The following is a 16,956-nucleotide window of genomic DNA, read 5'->3' as shown; positions in this document are numbered from 1 at the left end:
CAACCGCCTAAAATGATTTAACAAGATTAAGCACAGTTAAAATATCATTATAAACATTTTGGCAGACATCTATAAGGATGCACCGTGCAACAGAGAGCACTGGGGTTTGGCTTTCCAACTAGGGCAGTTATAAATTTATTCCCAAAATAGCTTTACAATAAGCATTTTTTTTAAAAATTGCTCTTTCGAATTCATACGTGTTTTCTTTTACGACAAGCGCAACCCCTTTTTTTTATTCTGCACCGAATCGCAGTTGTTCTCCCTGCTGTCATATGTCAGCCTCCTACATTTTCTTTCTCTTGTTTGGACCACAGAGCATCCTCTAATGTTTACTCGGAAGTAAGCCTCATTGTACTCAATGACACTTACTTTCCAAGGCTGCAGCCCTGTTCAACCTTACCTGGGACTAAGCCCCACTGATGCCTGTGGGACGTGCGTAGACAGGTGTGTAAGATTGCAAGGGTGCATAGAATTTTCTCCTGGAAGTTACTATAGGACTAAGATGGCTGTAATACAGTGGTACCTCGGGTTACATACGCTTCAGGTTACAGACTCCGCTAACCCAGAAATATTACCTCGGGTTAAGAACTTTGCTTCAGGATGAGAACAGAAATTGTGCTCTGGTGGCGCGGCGGCAGCGGGAGGCCCCATTAGCTAAAGTGGTGCTTCAGGTTAAGAACAGTTTCAGGTTAAGAATGGACCTCTGGAACGAATTAACCCGAGGTACCACTGTATGTATGCCTTTCAAACCCAGGTTCGATGTGAATCCATCTTTATTTGTAGCAATCAACTATGGGGGTACAACTGTTTGCAAATGCCACTGAAGTAGTATTATGGACTTGGAGTTGGACAACACCTGGAGGGCTACAGCTTTTTAATCCCTGAAGCTGTATGTTGCCGACTTGGTCCTCCTTCCCCCCACTTTCTTTTTTTATTTTTGTGAAATGATAAATTCTTGTGTCTTTTTATGTGGCAGTGCAAGAAGGCATTTGCAACTGTGTGATGTCTTCTTTTAAAATAAGAGCACTCCCTTTTTGATACAAAATAAAACAATGTGGCTGAGCGGTTGTGGGTTCAAAGTGGCCTCCTCTGCTCTTTCTCATTCCTGCACAGCAGGGGGTTGGACTAGATGACCCTTAGCTCTACAATTCTACGATTTTATGATTCTATAAAATATACTAAGGCAAGCAACAGCACCACCTAGCTTGCTAGCAGGGCAAATGACATATAGTTGCCCTGTTGACTTAAATTTATATTGCATTTCAGGACTGAAAATATACAACACTAAGAATGACCAATTTAAAGAAAGGTGGTCAACTATTGAAAAGTAATGCCACATATTTCTCTCTCTCTACACTTTAATTAATTTGTTTATTAAGCTATGATGATGGAGCATATAGTTTATGAGGAACAAATCAGCTCAGACTACCTCCATGTTTGTTACTCTTACCATTTTTCGTTATATATATTACATATCTATCTGTCTATCCATCCTCTTTGCAAACCAGTACAGCTTCACATTTTATACAGGAAGTGTAATTAAGAAACATGTGTATTCTCCTCTCTTGAATTTTATCAGCCTTATAATAACTATTATTCTTCGGACCTGCAAAGGTACCATGAAATATTCCAAATGTGTATAGGTATAAAATGCTGTTTGGTGTGCCGTATGTTCAAAGTCCTTGGCATGTGGCCACTATTGTCTCTTTCTATTCATTCATAAAAGTGACAGAGAGGGAATGCTCTGTTATGTTGTGTTTGATTGGTAACCCAAGGAAACAATCAGAAGAGCCCCTCTGAACTAAGAATCATTGTCTCTTCTAAGCAAAATGACAGAAAACCTATTGCTGGATTTCTCCTGCCAAGATCGCTCAACATTCGTCAGACTCCTTTTTTTCTTTAAAAAGAAAAAGCAAAGCCTGCAGTCCTTAACAGCTACAGGCGAAGCCTTTCAGTTACAAGGTGTTTTATAATCCTCTTGGTACCATAAGTAATGAATTGCAAGCCCTCTTTAGATTCTCTTGTACTTGGAGCTTTTTATATTGTTGTTCCGTTCCCCTTCCTCCACCTCTCAAGGCTCCTATAATATCACTGCCCTATAATGACAGACGTGTTGGGCAGGGCGGTTGTGAGCCCCTCAGTGGCTGATGCTATGGAAGAAACTGAATAGCCCTGATGCCTCTCCAAGTCTTTTTCAAGCACTCCCTTGGTTTAGGTCGTGGTGTCATGTAGGTAAATTGAGTCCAGAAGTTGTGGATCCTCAAGTGGAATTTTTACATCCATCTCTCGCAGCTGTGGAGAGTTTAGACTAATCACAATTCTCCCTGGTATACCATCATCTCTGTAATTTGAAAAAGGATCAGGAGGAGCCTGAAGGCTTGCGGGGGGGGGGGGGGACATCTTAAAGAAACCTTTTGTCTCAAAATACATCACATGTGGAAAGGGAACACTTGTTGCTTCAGTGCGAGGGGCTTAAGGAATGTACAAGTCAAATACGTTGTTGGCAGCCTTTCAGGTGTCCCTCAGAAATGCAGCGGCACACATTTGCAATACAAAATAGCACCTTCTCCCTTTTGGCTCAGTTCCCAAGCAGCTTTAGCAAGTGCCCATGTACATGTGTACATGGACAGCAATATCAGAACGGATAGGGATAGAGTACTGAGAGCATACTCTATGTTTTCGGGGGAATTCAATCCCATGCTGGCAAATTCAGCTTAGACAACTCAAGCTGATTTGGAGCTCTTGCGCAGCAAAGCTGTTTCTTCCCCATGATAAGACTTTCTGCAGTAAGCAAAGTGATGGGGAAAGTGTGGGGGGCGGGCGGGGCGGAGGATGAGCCATATTGGTGATGAATACATCACTCACACAATTTTGACCAATTTTCAGTTGCTTGATGTCTGAGCTTCAAAGACAAAGCAGCACCGCCCCATCTTCCCTTCACACTCTTGGAAATGGAAGTGTATATATATTTATTATGCTGTGTCCTTGCTCATTTCACTCACCAGCCCTGCCTACCATCACCTGCTTGCCAAAACACCTCTCCCACCTCATCTGGATCTCACCCCCTCCTCAGTTCCTTTGTTTGTTAGGACCAGCGCTTCCCTGGCCATGAGGCAGGCTGAGGCAGCCACCTCAGGCAGCAGGACCCCAAGAGGTGGTGCCCCCACAGGTTCCCTGCCTTCCTTGCAACTTCCCTTGCTCGTGGGGAAGTGGTGGCTTTCAGTGAAATCTAATTGGAACCCGCTGCTGCTGCTTTACAGGCACTCACTGCTTTTTTTCTGGGGGGACACATACCCCTAAACATTTTGTGAATCTAATGGGAGAAGAAACTAAAACTTTTAATTTTTTTAGTTTCTTCTTTAGCACGGTGAATTGCTAGTTCCGTTGAACAGTGTGGTGAATTGTCAGTTCTGTTGCTACCCCCGATGGTGGCCTCATTTCCTGTCACAGTGTTTCCTGAGTCTCAGACAGAAGCGGGCGTTTAATGTGTGAAGTAGGAGTTGGAATCTAGCATGGTGATTGGTCAGTTTCATTGTTACCACCTCCGATGGCAGCTCCATTTCCTTTCCCAACGTTTCCTGAATCTCAAATGGAAGCTTGTTCTTTGTACAGTGGTACCTCGGGTTACAGACGCTTCAGGTTACAGACTCCGCTAACCCAGAAATAGTACCTCAGGTTAAGAACTTTGCTTCAGGATGAGAACAAAAATTGTGCGGTGGTGGCGCGGCAGCAGTGGGAGGCCCCATTAGCTAAAGGGGTACCTCAGGTTAAGAACAGTTTCAGGTTAAGAATGGACCTCCAGAATGAATTAAGTTCTTAACCCAAGGTACGACTGTACTTTTGTCCATTTACTGCATTTATTTTCCCTGATTTGAACTATAAAATGGTGATTTTTTTTGAGTCAAAATGAAAGTACCCCTAAACTTTTTTTTAAGGAAAAAAAAGCACTGGAGGCACTGCTGCATGACTCAGGTGGGGATTCAGATTTTGGTGGTTGGGATTCTATGGCGGGATAGCAGCACCTTCCTGGTTAGGGCCTCTCTACACATCATGAGCCCCACACACGCTTGACTGTGACAGAAGAGTGAGTGCAATAAGGACAGACAGCAGAGAAGTGGAATGGAATGGTGGGCGGAGTTAAAGTTGAATGACAGGTAGAGAGAGTCGGTTGGAAAATGACAGTTGAAAGGAGAGAGATTTGGCTGTGAGAGTCTGAGGGAAAGGGCGAACAAGATGAGAGGCATAATTGAAGTATATGTAACAGAGTTAGGACAGTTGTTCTTAAAGGTAGAATAGGCAGTTTCATGAATTTTTAGTCTGGACTTAGAGGAGTAGCTGAGGAACTGACTCTAGTGAGAACTTGGGGACAGGAGCTTGTAGATTTGCCCAGGAAATGTCACAATTTGTTGGCAGCCTGGTGGGCTCCAAAGCTGTGAGATAGGAGTTAAAACTGTGAGAGTGGGATCAAAATTTAGTAGCAGAGTAGGATCCTAATATATAGGAGCTAAATCTGCTAGAGCAGATTCACAATTTGGCCTCAGCGGTGTGGGATTTGAAGTTATGGGTTATTAATATATAAGAGTTATGCATTGTAAGATTTGAATGTGTGAGATACATGCTAGTGGGATTTTTGAAACAGTGTAATAAAATCAGCGAGTCACCTTGAAATGCTTCAAAATTTGATTGCAGAACAAGCGTGACAACTTTGTTTGGGTCTGAGGAGAGAAATTAAAGAATGCCCTGTAACAAAGCACCCAGGTCAAAAGAGGCTTGTAAGGATGCAGCTTGACTCAATAGACTACTGGAGGATAAAGGAGGTGCTGGAGATGACACGTCTGGAAGCGGAACAGAGGAAGAAAACGAAAGAGAATCAGAAAGAATTGGAATTAATGATGAAGGACAATAAAAGAAACCAGAGAGAGATGGAGCATCAGAAACAGATAGAATGGGAGCAGAGGAAGAAGTATGAATTAGCGGTGTTTAGAAGGGAAATAAAGGAGAAACAGGTTGCCAGAGAATATGAGGAGGTAGGATCTGTGCAGAGTGTGTCCCAAGCAGGCCTTGCATTGAATGTTCCAAAGGTAGAGCAGTTTATTTTGGAGAAACGAAGATTGCCTGAGAGCCAATTTATGCCAGAAGTGGGAGATGCCACTAGTAGTCCAAAGAGGCCAATTGAGGCCTGCATTTTGCCCACTGGTGGAGGGGATGAGCCTGTCTTCCTTGAATTGGCTGATATGGCCAAGACGCCCAAAGTCATAAGGGGGAAGTCAGCTCAAGAGTTGGAGCGCATTCAAGAAGATGTAGAACGTCTGAAAGAAGAGCTCACAGTAGCCAATGCTGCAAAGGTAGAGCTACAGTTAAAGCTGGATGAGCTACAGAGATCAATAAAGTATTCTGAGAAAAAATGGGAGGATGAAAAAGAATTCTTGCATAATCAGAACATTCGGTTGGCTACAGAACTGAAGGCAAAAACAGATGAACTTCTGGTTCTTGCTTGGGAAAAAAGAAGTGAAATTGTGGGCCTTCAGTATGACCTGCAGAACAAGAAAGAAGAAGTGTCCTGCATGGAAAAGGAAATCAGTGAACTAAAAAAATCAAATGAAAATCTACGGAAAAAGGTGGCAGATCTTTTAATAGAAGTGAAGGAGGCAAAAGTACAGCGGCGAGCTAGTATGGAAGAGAGATCCCACAATGAACAAAACACCCATATTGAGTTGTCTAATTCATACAAGACTTTTGCTGATGAATGGGAGACAAAATGCAAAGCGTTATGTCAAGGTATACAGGAGCTGTGCAAATATCTGAAAGGCGCAAGTGAAGCTAACAAAGAAATACAGGATCATTTGGTTGAGATGCAACAATACATGGGGGGAAATAAAGGAAAAGATGCATTAGCTGGAGGAATAATGGAACAATGTGAATGATCTTGTTTCAGTCACCAAATGCATAGTGATCCTCTTTCCAGAGGCTGTGATTGTTCCATCCCTCCAAGAGTCTGCCGGCATTTTTTGAATCAGAGATTATGGATAGTAATCTTGCTGTGCTGAAGCAGAAAGGGAACTTGCATGTCTGAATAAATGCAAGGCCAGCAAAAGAGACTGTGAAATTATTCTTTATAGTTGTGGGAAAGAACTGTGTGTTATTTAAGTCTATAACTTGACAAGATGCTGGAAACAGATAATCCAGGCAAAGGAATGTGGGTGCAAGCTAGGGTTGTACATAACACCTGGGTATCTAAATGAATATGTAAGTGGCATTTCACCAAGGCAAGCGACTGTCAGCCTTGCTGGAACTTTGAACAATGGTTATGTGAATCCTAGAAGGGGCTGCCTTTTATAAAAAAAATTGCTCCATGTGAATCTGGATTAAATGTGGACCTTGTTCCTGGGCAAGTGACTCCCCCTCCTAGTTTGAACTGTCAGTCCTTTTGCTATTAAGGCTCTATGTGGGGTCCAATAAGCAATTTGATGATGATATTATTCATTTTTGATACAATTGTCTCAAGGTGATGTACAATAAACACAGCAAAAACAGTTTAGAAACAGCACAAAAACAGCATATACATCTAAAAGAAAATCAAAACCCTACAAATAAGATATCTATGGCAAAGATCCAAAGGAAGCCTTTCAGAACTAAATTTGTTTCTGGAAAGTGCAGATAGTTGGTGCCTTTTGATTCTTGTCAGCAGATGTGACCTGATTTCCCATACCTACACGGCGTAGATAAGAAGCATGCCAATAATTCTTTAATTTTACAGATGGATAGCTGAGGCTGACTGACCCAAAGACACCAAATGAGTTCATAATGGGGCAAGCATTGTCCTAGGCATAAATCTAATACATTCTCCAATGGACCAAACTGGCTAAGCACTTTCAAACATATACTCAGCTTGACTGAGGAAATCTGTACAGTGTATGCTGAATGCACTGTATTTGAACTGACAACACAAAAGGTTAAAAAATATTGCCACCCGTTGCCAGTCTCTTAAGCCATCCAATATGCCTGTATATTAAAAGATCTGGAATATCTCCCCTATGAATTTAGTTCGCCTAGGAATAACATATTTTTAAGTGGTTACAGCCACACAGGAAAAATTATTTTTGGATAAGTAGGTCAGCTCTGTAACAGCACAGGTGTTTCTGCATGTACAAGACACAGCAGGAAAATGTTTTTAAATAAATAAATGTTGCAATGCAAATTAAAAAAAAGGGGGGAGGGAGAGAGAAAACACCCTCTGAACCCAAAATCAACCCCTACTCATGAGCCAGTATCCTTTTTAATGAATCTGGCACAGTTTCAAAATTTCCACTCATAACCATGCCTGTTTGATCTCTATGAGGTATAGCAAACAATTGTAAAAGAGTTTCTGGCAGAAAAAAAGCACCATTGGCTTATGCTGGTGTGTATCAAAAAGTTCCCACTTCCAAATCAGCAATAATTAAGTGCACCATCAAAAAATAAAAATAAATATGCCACACCTGCTTTCTCTGGCACGCTGTTTCAGATCCTGTAGGCTCAGCAAGCAGCACTTCATTTCTAAAGAAAGAGAAGTGTCAGGACCGTAGATAACCTGAAGAAACACAAGCCTGCCAACCTAGGAGTCCAGAAGGCATAAAAAGGTAAAGATACCCCTGACCATTAGGTCCAGTTGCGGACGACTCTGGGGTTGCGCGCTCACCTCGCTCTATAGGCCGAGGGAGCCGATGTTTGTCCACAGGCAGTTTTTCTGGGTCATGTGGTGCACCAAAAGGCCTGTGAGAGGTGAGAGAAGTAGCCTGGGGATTGTAATCTTGCCACTGGTTGTGTTTGGATATCGAGGATCTCACAAGTATGAGGTCTGAAGCTGCTTTTAACCGCTCCTGGGAGGGAGGTGAACCTGGCTCCTCCAAACATTTGGGGTGGGGGGAGAGACTGCAGTTTGCTAGTAGAGCACATACAAATGATTCCAGGGTCAGGCCTCGACACCTGCAATTAAAGGACCTGGAATCTCCTTCCTTGGAGAGCCAGTGTGGTGTAGTGGTTAAGAGTGGTGGACTCGTAATCTGGTGAACTGGGTTCGCGTCTCCTCTCCTCCACCTGCAGCTGCTGGGTGACCTTGGGCCAGTCACACTTCTTTGAAGTCTCTCAGGCCCACTCACCTCACAGAGTGTTTGTTGTGGGGGAGGAAGGGAAAGGAGAATGTTAGCCACTTTGAGACTCCTTCGGGTAGTGATAAAGCGGGATATCAAATCCAAACTCCTCTTCTTGGAGAGCTTGGATGGCCATCTGTTATGGATGATTTAGATGAGATCCCTGCATTGCTAGGGGTTGGACTAGATGATCTTCAGGGATCTATCCAAGTCTGCAATTCTACAATTCTATGAAACGCTTAAGCAACAGAGCTCCAATTTGGGATGTAGTTCACGGCTGGCAAGACAGCATTGCTGCACAGGCACCAATTTTGTCTTTTTCAAGAAGAGAAATTGTGTGATTTCCCAAAGTGCTGGGATAAGAAAAACTATGAGATTAAGATTGTTGCGAAATATTATGTTTCTTGCTGTGAGAAGAGCGTCGCTAAAAAGCACAAGCAACTCCAATGATTTTGTTCAAACTTTAGCATATCTCCACCAGCAGGGGGCACTGCAGTGTGACATTTAAGGAGCAAGACACAAGTGGAATTACATTTGAAGCAATCATTTCAGTACAAACAGGTTCAACCTTTAGTAACTGTCTCTGGAAAATGCCCAAATTATCACCTGCAAGTTGAAAAGCAAGAGGTACTTTTATTGATATGATTAGTTGGCCAATATAGGTAGAGAATGAAAGGGAGAAAGAATAAAATCCATGTTTTTGTTTTTTAATCTTGCAGGTGACGCACAACTTCTGATCTCACCCCTTTAGGGTAATTACATAGAACATGAAGGCATAATTTTAAGAGCAAGAAGGGGCTCCAGTAATTAGAAAACATGCAAAGATCGCTAAGTCATTATAGCGTGCAAGGCACTGACAAATTTAGCGGTTAATGGCACACATGCACAAATTATTCTGAATCATTGGTATCCTTTGAGGCTTTGCCCAGGATCTCTTAGGGAGTGTGCTCATAAAGTAATGTCTACAGCACCCTTCACTATGGGGATACACCAGTGGTGCAAGGTAACAATCTTCCTAACAGCTTTGAAATTGGCCAATTATTTGTGGAAATAACTTCTATTTCTGGGTGAAACTTCTCAGATTTTGGTGCATTGGCAGGATACTGAGCAGAAACTGAGCATGGCCATATTTAATGTGATATATTTAATGTGCTAAAGGAAATCAGTCCTGAGTGCTCACTGGGAGGACAGATCCTGAAGTTGAGTCTCCAATACCTTGGCCACCTCATGAGAAGAGAAGACTCCCTGGAAAAGACCCTGATGTTGGGAAAGATGGAGGGCATAAGGAGAAGGGGATGACAGAGGATGAGATGGTTGGACAGTGTTCTCGAAGCTACTAACAAGAGTTTGACCAAACTGCGGGAAGCAGTGGAAGACAGGAGTGCCTGGCGTGCTCTGGTCCATGGGGTCACGAAAAGTCAGACACAACTAAACAATACACACACACACACACACACACACACATATGAACAGAATGAACTCAGAGCAGACAGGTCTGATTGAGGTGGACAAATAGACTGCCCTGACATAAGGCAGTTTCCTATGGAAAACAGATCTAACACAGGAGAGTTTAATAGTTAAACGTGGTGCATAGCATCACATGGGATGATGATGGTTTATGAACAGTTCTCTTTGTAAACAAAGGATTACAGAGGTTGGACGTCATGGATGCTTTAGCTGAGATTCCTGCATCGCAGGGGGTTGAACTAAATGACCCTTGTGGTCCCTTCCAGCTCTACAATTCTGTGATTCTATGAAAGGAAGCTTTATTCTACCACATCAAACTATTTCTCCGTCTCTAGCCTAGCATTGCCAATCTCACTGGAAGTGGCTCTCCAGGTGCTTGACAGAGTTCTTTGCCACCACCTTCTGCATGACACCTTTGACAAGAATTGCCTGGGATCAAATATTTATCTGCATGCAAAGCTTGTCCCTTTCCAGTGTGATGTCAGCCAAAGGGACAACTTGCCTGCTCTGCCTGCCGAGAGGTACATGAGTGGCTTCTGCTCTGGGAGCATACATAGATCTTCACACAACTTCCTTCTTGCACGAGATGCAGGAGTTCCCCTTTACTCTTGAAATGTGGCTCTCCAGGTGCCACCCGACTCTCCAGGTGCCACCTGACTTTCCCATCAGCTCTAGCCAGCATTGTTTGTAGGCAAGGATTACAGGAATTGTGGTCCAGCAGCATCTTGATGGTTGCAGGTTTCCCGCCAGTGGTATAGTTTGTGTGAAACCATTCATAGTAGACCACATTTTTATTCTTTGCAGTTGTATGTTTTGCAGTATGAGAGAGAGAGAGAGGAGGAGGAGGAGGAGGAGAAGAAGAAGAAGAAGAAGAAGAAGAAGAAGAAGAAGAAGAAGAAGAAGAAGAAGTAGAAGACATGGTGCAAAACAGGTCTGTAAGTAGGTTAATGAGATGTAGTGGGAAAGCAAAGGGATGTATGCACAGAACTCCCCCCTCCACTAAAGCGTATGGGAAAACGCTTGTGGGTGGAAGATTTGTATGAGCGATGGAAGTTCTGTGCCTGCAAGGAATTATTGGATTGAGCTGATTGTGTGCATATATATATATATATATATATATATCCCAAACTGATGCAGAATGCCAGTGCAAGCACAGTCATGGGAAGAAAAAAAAAGAAAACAGAATGTACATGTGAGGAAATAAATCTTTACTTATGGGTACAGTTTCACAAGCCACACCTGTGTTTGAAGATACATGCAGCTATAATTAATGAATTTACCTCCAAGAGAAAACTGTGAGAGAAGACAGCCGTGAACCTTGCCTTTAAAAATGCAAGAAGAGGCCTAAAGTTGATAGAGAGGAAATATTGGGCTTATTTGATTAAGCTCTGAATTTAATCAAACAGGCATTTTGTTTTGCAGGGTGATTTCTTTTTTTTTAAATGCCAAAAATTAATTTTATTTCATACACTGCTTGAGTGTAGAAAAAACAACACCTCAAAGCAATCAAAAAGTCTCTTATTTTCATGGCACATTTATCTGTAAACCTAGCATGCAGTGAAGTCTCAGAATTCCCATGATAAGCAGAGGACCTTTGAAATATTGTTTGTTACTATAAAATTAAGGTTATGGGAGCTGGTTACATTTTATGTTAGGTTAGCTCCATGAGCAACCAGCAAAACAGTATAAAGTTTATTTTCCTAAGATTTGAAACGCAGCGGTAATGGCTTCCGGAAGTACATTGGCTGGAAAGCCATGGTGGAAGGAGGAAGAAGATTGGTGATGTGGGCTTGTGGGGGAGGGGGCAAGGTATGTTTTACTTCCAACTGACATGTTCCACAGCGCAGGATGAAAAAAATCTGCATCTTTTGGTCCTGTCTTCTGGCGTGGTCAGAGCATGGCAGCCAAATCTGGGATTGGGATCAGAAGCTAGGATGTAATGCTTAAAATGGGACAGTTGCGTAGTATGCTAGTCCAACATCCTGTTTTCACAGTGACAACCCAGATGCCTGTGGGAAACTCTCAACAGGACCCGAGTGCAAGAGCACTCCTCCCTCCTGTGCTCCTTCTAGCAACTGTCATTCCGAAACATGACTGTCTATGACCGCGGAAGGAGGGCAAGAGTCAACATGGCTCAGAGTACCATTGAATTTGTCCAATCCTCTTTTTACAGCCGTCAAAGTTGTCCACCATCTGAGTGTTTGCGTGTTCAGGAAGACACAGGGCCCTGGCCTGGTCTCTGATCCATAATTGACTTCTGACTTCTGCTCAATGATTGAAACTAAGATCTTCACGTCAGATTTGACTATGGACTAACATGAACTTATCTCTACTCATAAACTCTTATCTCTAATACTGTAACGAATTATTGTGTTATACATATCCTTATGAGTTTGAGTTTGAAATCTCTGTTTGAGTTTGGAATCTCTATTTGAGTTTGGAATCCTTGTCAGAATACATACTTTTGAATGATTAGTTTTTGTTACAATTGACTATTGATTTGCAAGTAGGGACCACTCCCACTATTGAAACTTATATTGGCCAGAGTTCTTGGTGTGTTTTTTTCTTAGCCTACCATAAATGTGTAATGCACAATGGAACTTTAAAAAATGTGTATACCTTTTTTATATTAAAAAACCTATCTGGCCTCCAGAAATCCCTCAGAGATGTGCAGGTCCTGGGCCCCAGATGATAAGCATGGAAAGAACAGCATTCAGTGCCAATATCCATTATTAGATATTACATTTCAAAGGTTCCAGTCTACAGATAGCTCATCTTAGATTAATAATGGATACTCATCTAAAATGTGAGAGGATAACTTTCAGAAACAGCAGAGATACAGGATTACTTTTGTTCTTGCAAGGAAGCCCTACTAACACGTCAGAAGACCAGCTGCAAAAAAGGGGCACTTTTAACAGACAATTTAGAGAGGTTAAATCTAAAAAAAATCTTTTTCAGTTACTTGGGTCTTATCCACACTTATTTTTTTGTCCCTCTTTTGCCAGGCAGAGGTCCGCACTTTAAAGTTCCGTGTCCAAATGGATTTTTAAAAAATCTGTCCTGAGCTTTACCTGTGAAAACCACTCTTTAAATCTTAATCAGAGCAAACGTCAATTTATGTTTTCCACAGAATGACGTTTGCTCCAATTGAGCTTTAAAGAGTGGGCTTTTGCATGGAAAGCTCTAGAGCACAAAAAAAGGTGCTCCAACATGCTGTTTTAAATCACTGTCTATGCTTGGAAAGAGTGAAGGAAAGGTAAATTTGGATAATAAGCCCTTTATCTCTGTTTGCTGAATTTGTTTTGAGACAACAGGGAACAGTCTTCCCCTCAAATCTATATTGCCCATTATGAACCTAAACAATTTTGGTCCTTAGCTTAAAATCTATAAACTATCATCGTTGGCTTTCCATATTGCAGTCTGTATATTTTTTTCATGATTGTGTGCGTTTTCTCTTTATTCCTGTGCATCCACAAGTAGCATCAGGGCTAAGTTCCTCATTATGTCTTAAGCGTCTTGTTTGCTATTATGCAAATGCGATCTTCATTTACTTGAAAAATCTCGTTAAAAAATAAAGAAGTCATCTAAGCCTTTCACCACCGCTGCATGTTATGATAGCTAATTCCATTCATTAAGGAGTGTGTCCTTTTGGCAGTCCTGAATTGCATCGCATGGAAGTGCATTTCTTTGTATGATTCCAAGCTCTAAGATTACAAATCTGATTTTATTTGCAACCATGTCTCTATTATACCTTCATCAGCTCTTTGTCTCTAGTCTAAATATGCTTGATATGATCCAGTTTTGATATTGAGCATTTTATAAATGTTTTGGTTAAATCTACTCAGTGCTTTTTTTCTGGGGGGGACGCAGAGGTACGCATACCCCTAAACATTTTGTGAATCTAAGTTTGGTCTCATTGAAGGGCAGTATTTCAATATGTGTAGGAAAATGAGAGTCCCCCTAAACGTATTTTTTAAGAAAAAAACACTGAATATACTGCAGGAAAACTAGTGGTTAACAGGGAGTGACAAAGGGCAAAATGATTTTTTTAATATCCTACACAGTTATAAAAATCGTGATGAGCTGTGCTTATTTTCCAGAGAAAGGAGCATAGTTGCACCTGCAGTAGGGCTATGTTTTCTTTATCGCTGTGACAGAAAACATGAATCATGGATTCTTGCAGATTTTTCCTGTGTACATCATGGGCTTCCTCTTATTTATCACAATTCCTATAGGAACCAACCCTGGCCTTGAGTAATAAGTATGTTGCCATGCTCTGGGACGTGAGTTGAAAAAAGAAGTTTATTATACAAGATGACTCAACCCTGCCTGCAGCCACTGAAAGCAAAACGGAGGGAAAATGCTGACATCTTGACCTTCGTATTATCAAGCCCAACTACACTCACATTTGTTTATATCTCAACAAGATCCACTGAGGTGAGGCCCTGCGCAAACCTGCAAACTGTAAGGGAGTGGCAGATGAAGCAGCAGAAGGACTTCAATTCACCTGCACTGTAAAGAAAGCCGACACAGGAGTCAGGTAAGCAGCCTGGAGCAGTGGTTTTCAACCAGTGTGCTGTGGCACCCTGGGGTGCCTTGAATGATAACCGGGGTGCCGTGGGCAACACTGGCCTCTGTTCTTCTTTCCTTCCACCCTTCCTCTAATGCTCTCTCACGTCTCTGCTTCCCAAAGGCTTGCACAGGTGCAGCAGTCCCAGCTACAAGCTCCCCAGGTGAATGTTGCCTCTGGGGATGGCCAGTGGGTGCTTCCCAGGCCCCTGTAGGACAGTGTGAGGGGAGGGGGGCCAGCTCAGAGACCAGGGGTGGCAGCTGTGGCTGCCCAGACAACTCCCGAGGAGAGGGGAGAAGAGAGGAGGCTGAAGGAACACTCCACAAGGGTTTTCAAGGGTGTGAAAAGGGGTGTGGGGCTGCCAGCTCCACAGGCAAGGGGTGACATAACTGGGCTCCTGAGCCCCACAGGGAAGCTGCAGAAAGAATGTAGTTGGTCAAGTGAGCTGTGGATCCAAAAAGGTTGAGAACCTCTGGTCTAGAGGTTCACCCCTCACAGACACTCAGGCAAATACTGTTTAGGGGCTCAAGAGCGAAGAACATACCGTACTCACACTGCAGTCAGTATGGCCACCTAAGAATGACAGAATATGAAGAGGTGTGGAATTAAGAAAGAACACAAGTGTGAAAGCAGAAGACAGCCAGTGGCAGGATAAATAGAGCAAGGGAAAAGTACATTGAGAAGCATGGAACAAAGGACAAGAATGTGTGTGTTAGCTTAATAATAATAATAATAATAATAATAATAATAATAATAATAATAATATCATTATATATTACCCCCCCCCAAATCTGGCTGGGTTTCCCCAGCCACTCTAGGTAGCTTACAGCATATATAAAAACATAATATAGACATCCACTAATGGCAGAAACAAAAGCACCATTCAGGTGAGCTGCAGTTAGGGATGGGAGAAATTTGTTTTGAGTTGCATTTACAGGTGAACCTATCTAATCTGCCCTTCCTGAAATGAAATATGAATCAAGACACAGACATCCTTTGAAATTTGCAATTCAGTTGTCCATTTGACTAACGTGTAGAAAAATGTATATGGTGGAGTAAATTCTGCACTTAAATGTGTTTATTCGTGAAAATAACACAAAATGCTGGTGCCTGAAATTTATTTAGTTAATAACATTTGTACGCTTGATTGTAGTAAAAACCTCAAAGCAGCTGCAACTGTGGGCTAGCCATGTGTTACAACTTATGGCCCTGCGTCAGGTATACATTCCAATTTGCACCAAAATACATATTGGGAATGTGCCTATAAGCATTGGCAAAACTACGGCAGATCTCCGGTGCTGGGTTGCGGGTGAATGATGTCAGGCTTTCTTTTCTTTTTTTATATAGATTTTGCAGCAGTTGGAGATCACTCCAAAATACAGTACAGGCATTTTGCAACTTATGCACAATCAACTCACACGTGACCACATATACCTGCGTTGGTAGGATGTAAATAATTCAATTCAAACCCGGAAATGGCAGGAGGGAACTGGGGAGTCCATGTGGCTTGTGAGGAGACCCTCCCTAGAGCTAGAAGAGAATGTCATTGAGGGTGAATGAAGCCCGGAAGAGACTAGAGGTGCAGCGGGGCTTTATTTATGCTGCTCAGCCTTCCCATCTAACAGCTGACGTGTGGGGTACTGCAGCAGCCGCAGCCTCTTTCCCTTGCTTGCTCCTGCCTCCTGCTGGCCCCACATCTTCAATTCTAGTTGTGGATATTTGGATACAGTATTTTTGGATACAGTATTTTGGATACAGTTGTGAATATTTGGATACAGTATTTTTGGTATGGATTGAAGAAAGAGCGAAGGGGGGTTGTTTAAAGGGTGTTTAGAGGGTGCTCCCCACTTAATAAATTTCACTTGTGCATGCAGGGGCCCGGAACGTAACCCCTACGTAAGTTGGGGTGGTGGTGCCTGTAGATACTTATGAAGAAGGTAGGTATACTGGCTAGGTTTGCAGAGACCTGTTAAAAATGTGAATTCTGATTTCCTATTAAAAGAGTGAAAAATATTTACAGCTACACTGTAAATATTTTTCAGCACAGTATGTGTGCATGACAGAGAGAGAGATGAAATTTAAAGAAAAGTTTAAGGAATAACATCCAAGGCACAGAGCATATGGGAATGTAGAGATTTCCATTTTCTATAAGGAGCATATAATGAAGGAAGAATGTTACTCTTACAAAAGCTGGACATCATCTGATACCACAGAACCACTTCTATCTCTAGCATTCTTTCCATGTTTAGTTTGAAAACGCCTTTCATGGGCTTTCAGTACATTCTTTGGTTTTCTGCCAGTGTTTATTTTTTAAAAAATATATTGAAGAATTACGCTTGGTGTTGAGTAACTTGCAGCACAGAGCAATAGAAAAGGCTGGTTTGTGATATGGAAGCCATGCACTAATCTCCTGTTCCCTGGAATGCCCCAGTACACTGCTTGGGTGTGCAACTCTCTGCACATGTGCCAAATGCGAAGGGGGAAGCAATAATGCTCTATTAAGCCCTTAAGATTTGGATTTGGATTAATTTTATAATGAATGATTTTAGAGTGTTGTGTTGTACTGTTGTACTGTTTTATTGTTGTTAGCCGCCCTGAGCCCGGCTTCGGCTGGGGAGGGCGGGATATAAATAAAATTGATTTTTATTATTATTATTATTACAGAGAGTCCTCAAAATCTGCATGCTGTCCTTTCAAATGGGGAAAGATCAGAATTTATGTAGCATTCTTCCCCTGAGTGCTCAAAGCGCTTTGCGTATATCATGTCACTAATCCTTACAAAGCCTTCTA

At 42.2% G+C, this 16,956-nt stretch overlaps 1 protein-coding gene across 9 annotated transcripts in view; it reads left to right on the top strand.

Annotated features, from left to right (window-relative positions):
- LOC309374656 (uncharacterized protein) overlaps positions 1 to 16,179 on the top strand; it is a 118,061-nt gene extending 101,882 nt beyond the window's left edge. The window contains exons 1-6 of one of the 9 annotated variants that reach the window (XR_014170651.1): positions 3,921 to 4,287; positions 7,505 to 7,619; positions 8,597 to 8,756; positions 10,401 to 14,136; positions 15,514 to 15,877; positions 15,925 to 16,179. Coding sequence is in view for 2 of the 9 variants with exons in the window: in XM_081919816.1 (XP_081775942.1) it covers positions 4,779 to 5,924 (1,146 nt within the window). In the remaining 7 variants the exon portion in view is untranslated. The other 8 variants (XR_014170653.1, XR_014170652.1, XR_014170654.1 and 5 more) reach the window with 8 other exon arrangements.
- The last annotated feature ends 777 nt before the right edge of the window (positions 16,180 to 16,956 follow it).

The sequence above is a fragment of the Podarcis melisellensis genome, assembly GCF_964234715.1.
Source record: "Podarcis melisellensis genome assembly, chromosome: 7".
Lineage (NCBI taxonomy): Eukaryota > Metazoa > Chordata > Lepidosauria > Squamata > Lacertidae > Podarcis > Podarcis melisellensis.
This window is presented reverse-complemented; position numbering and strand designations above follow the sequence as displayed.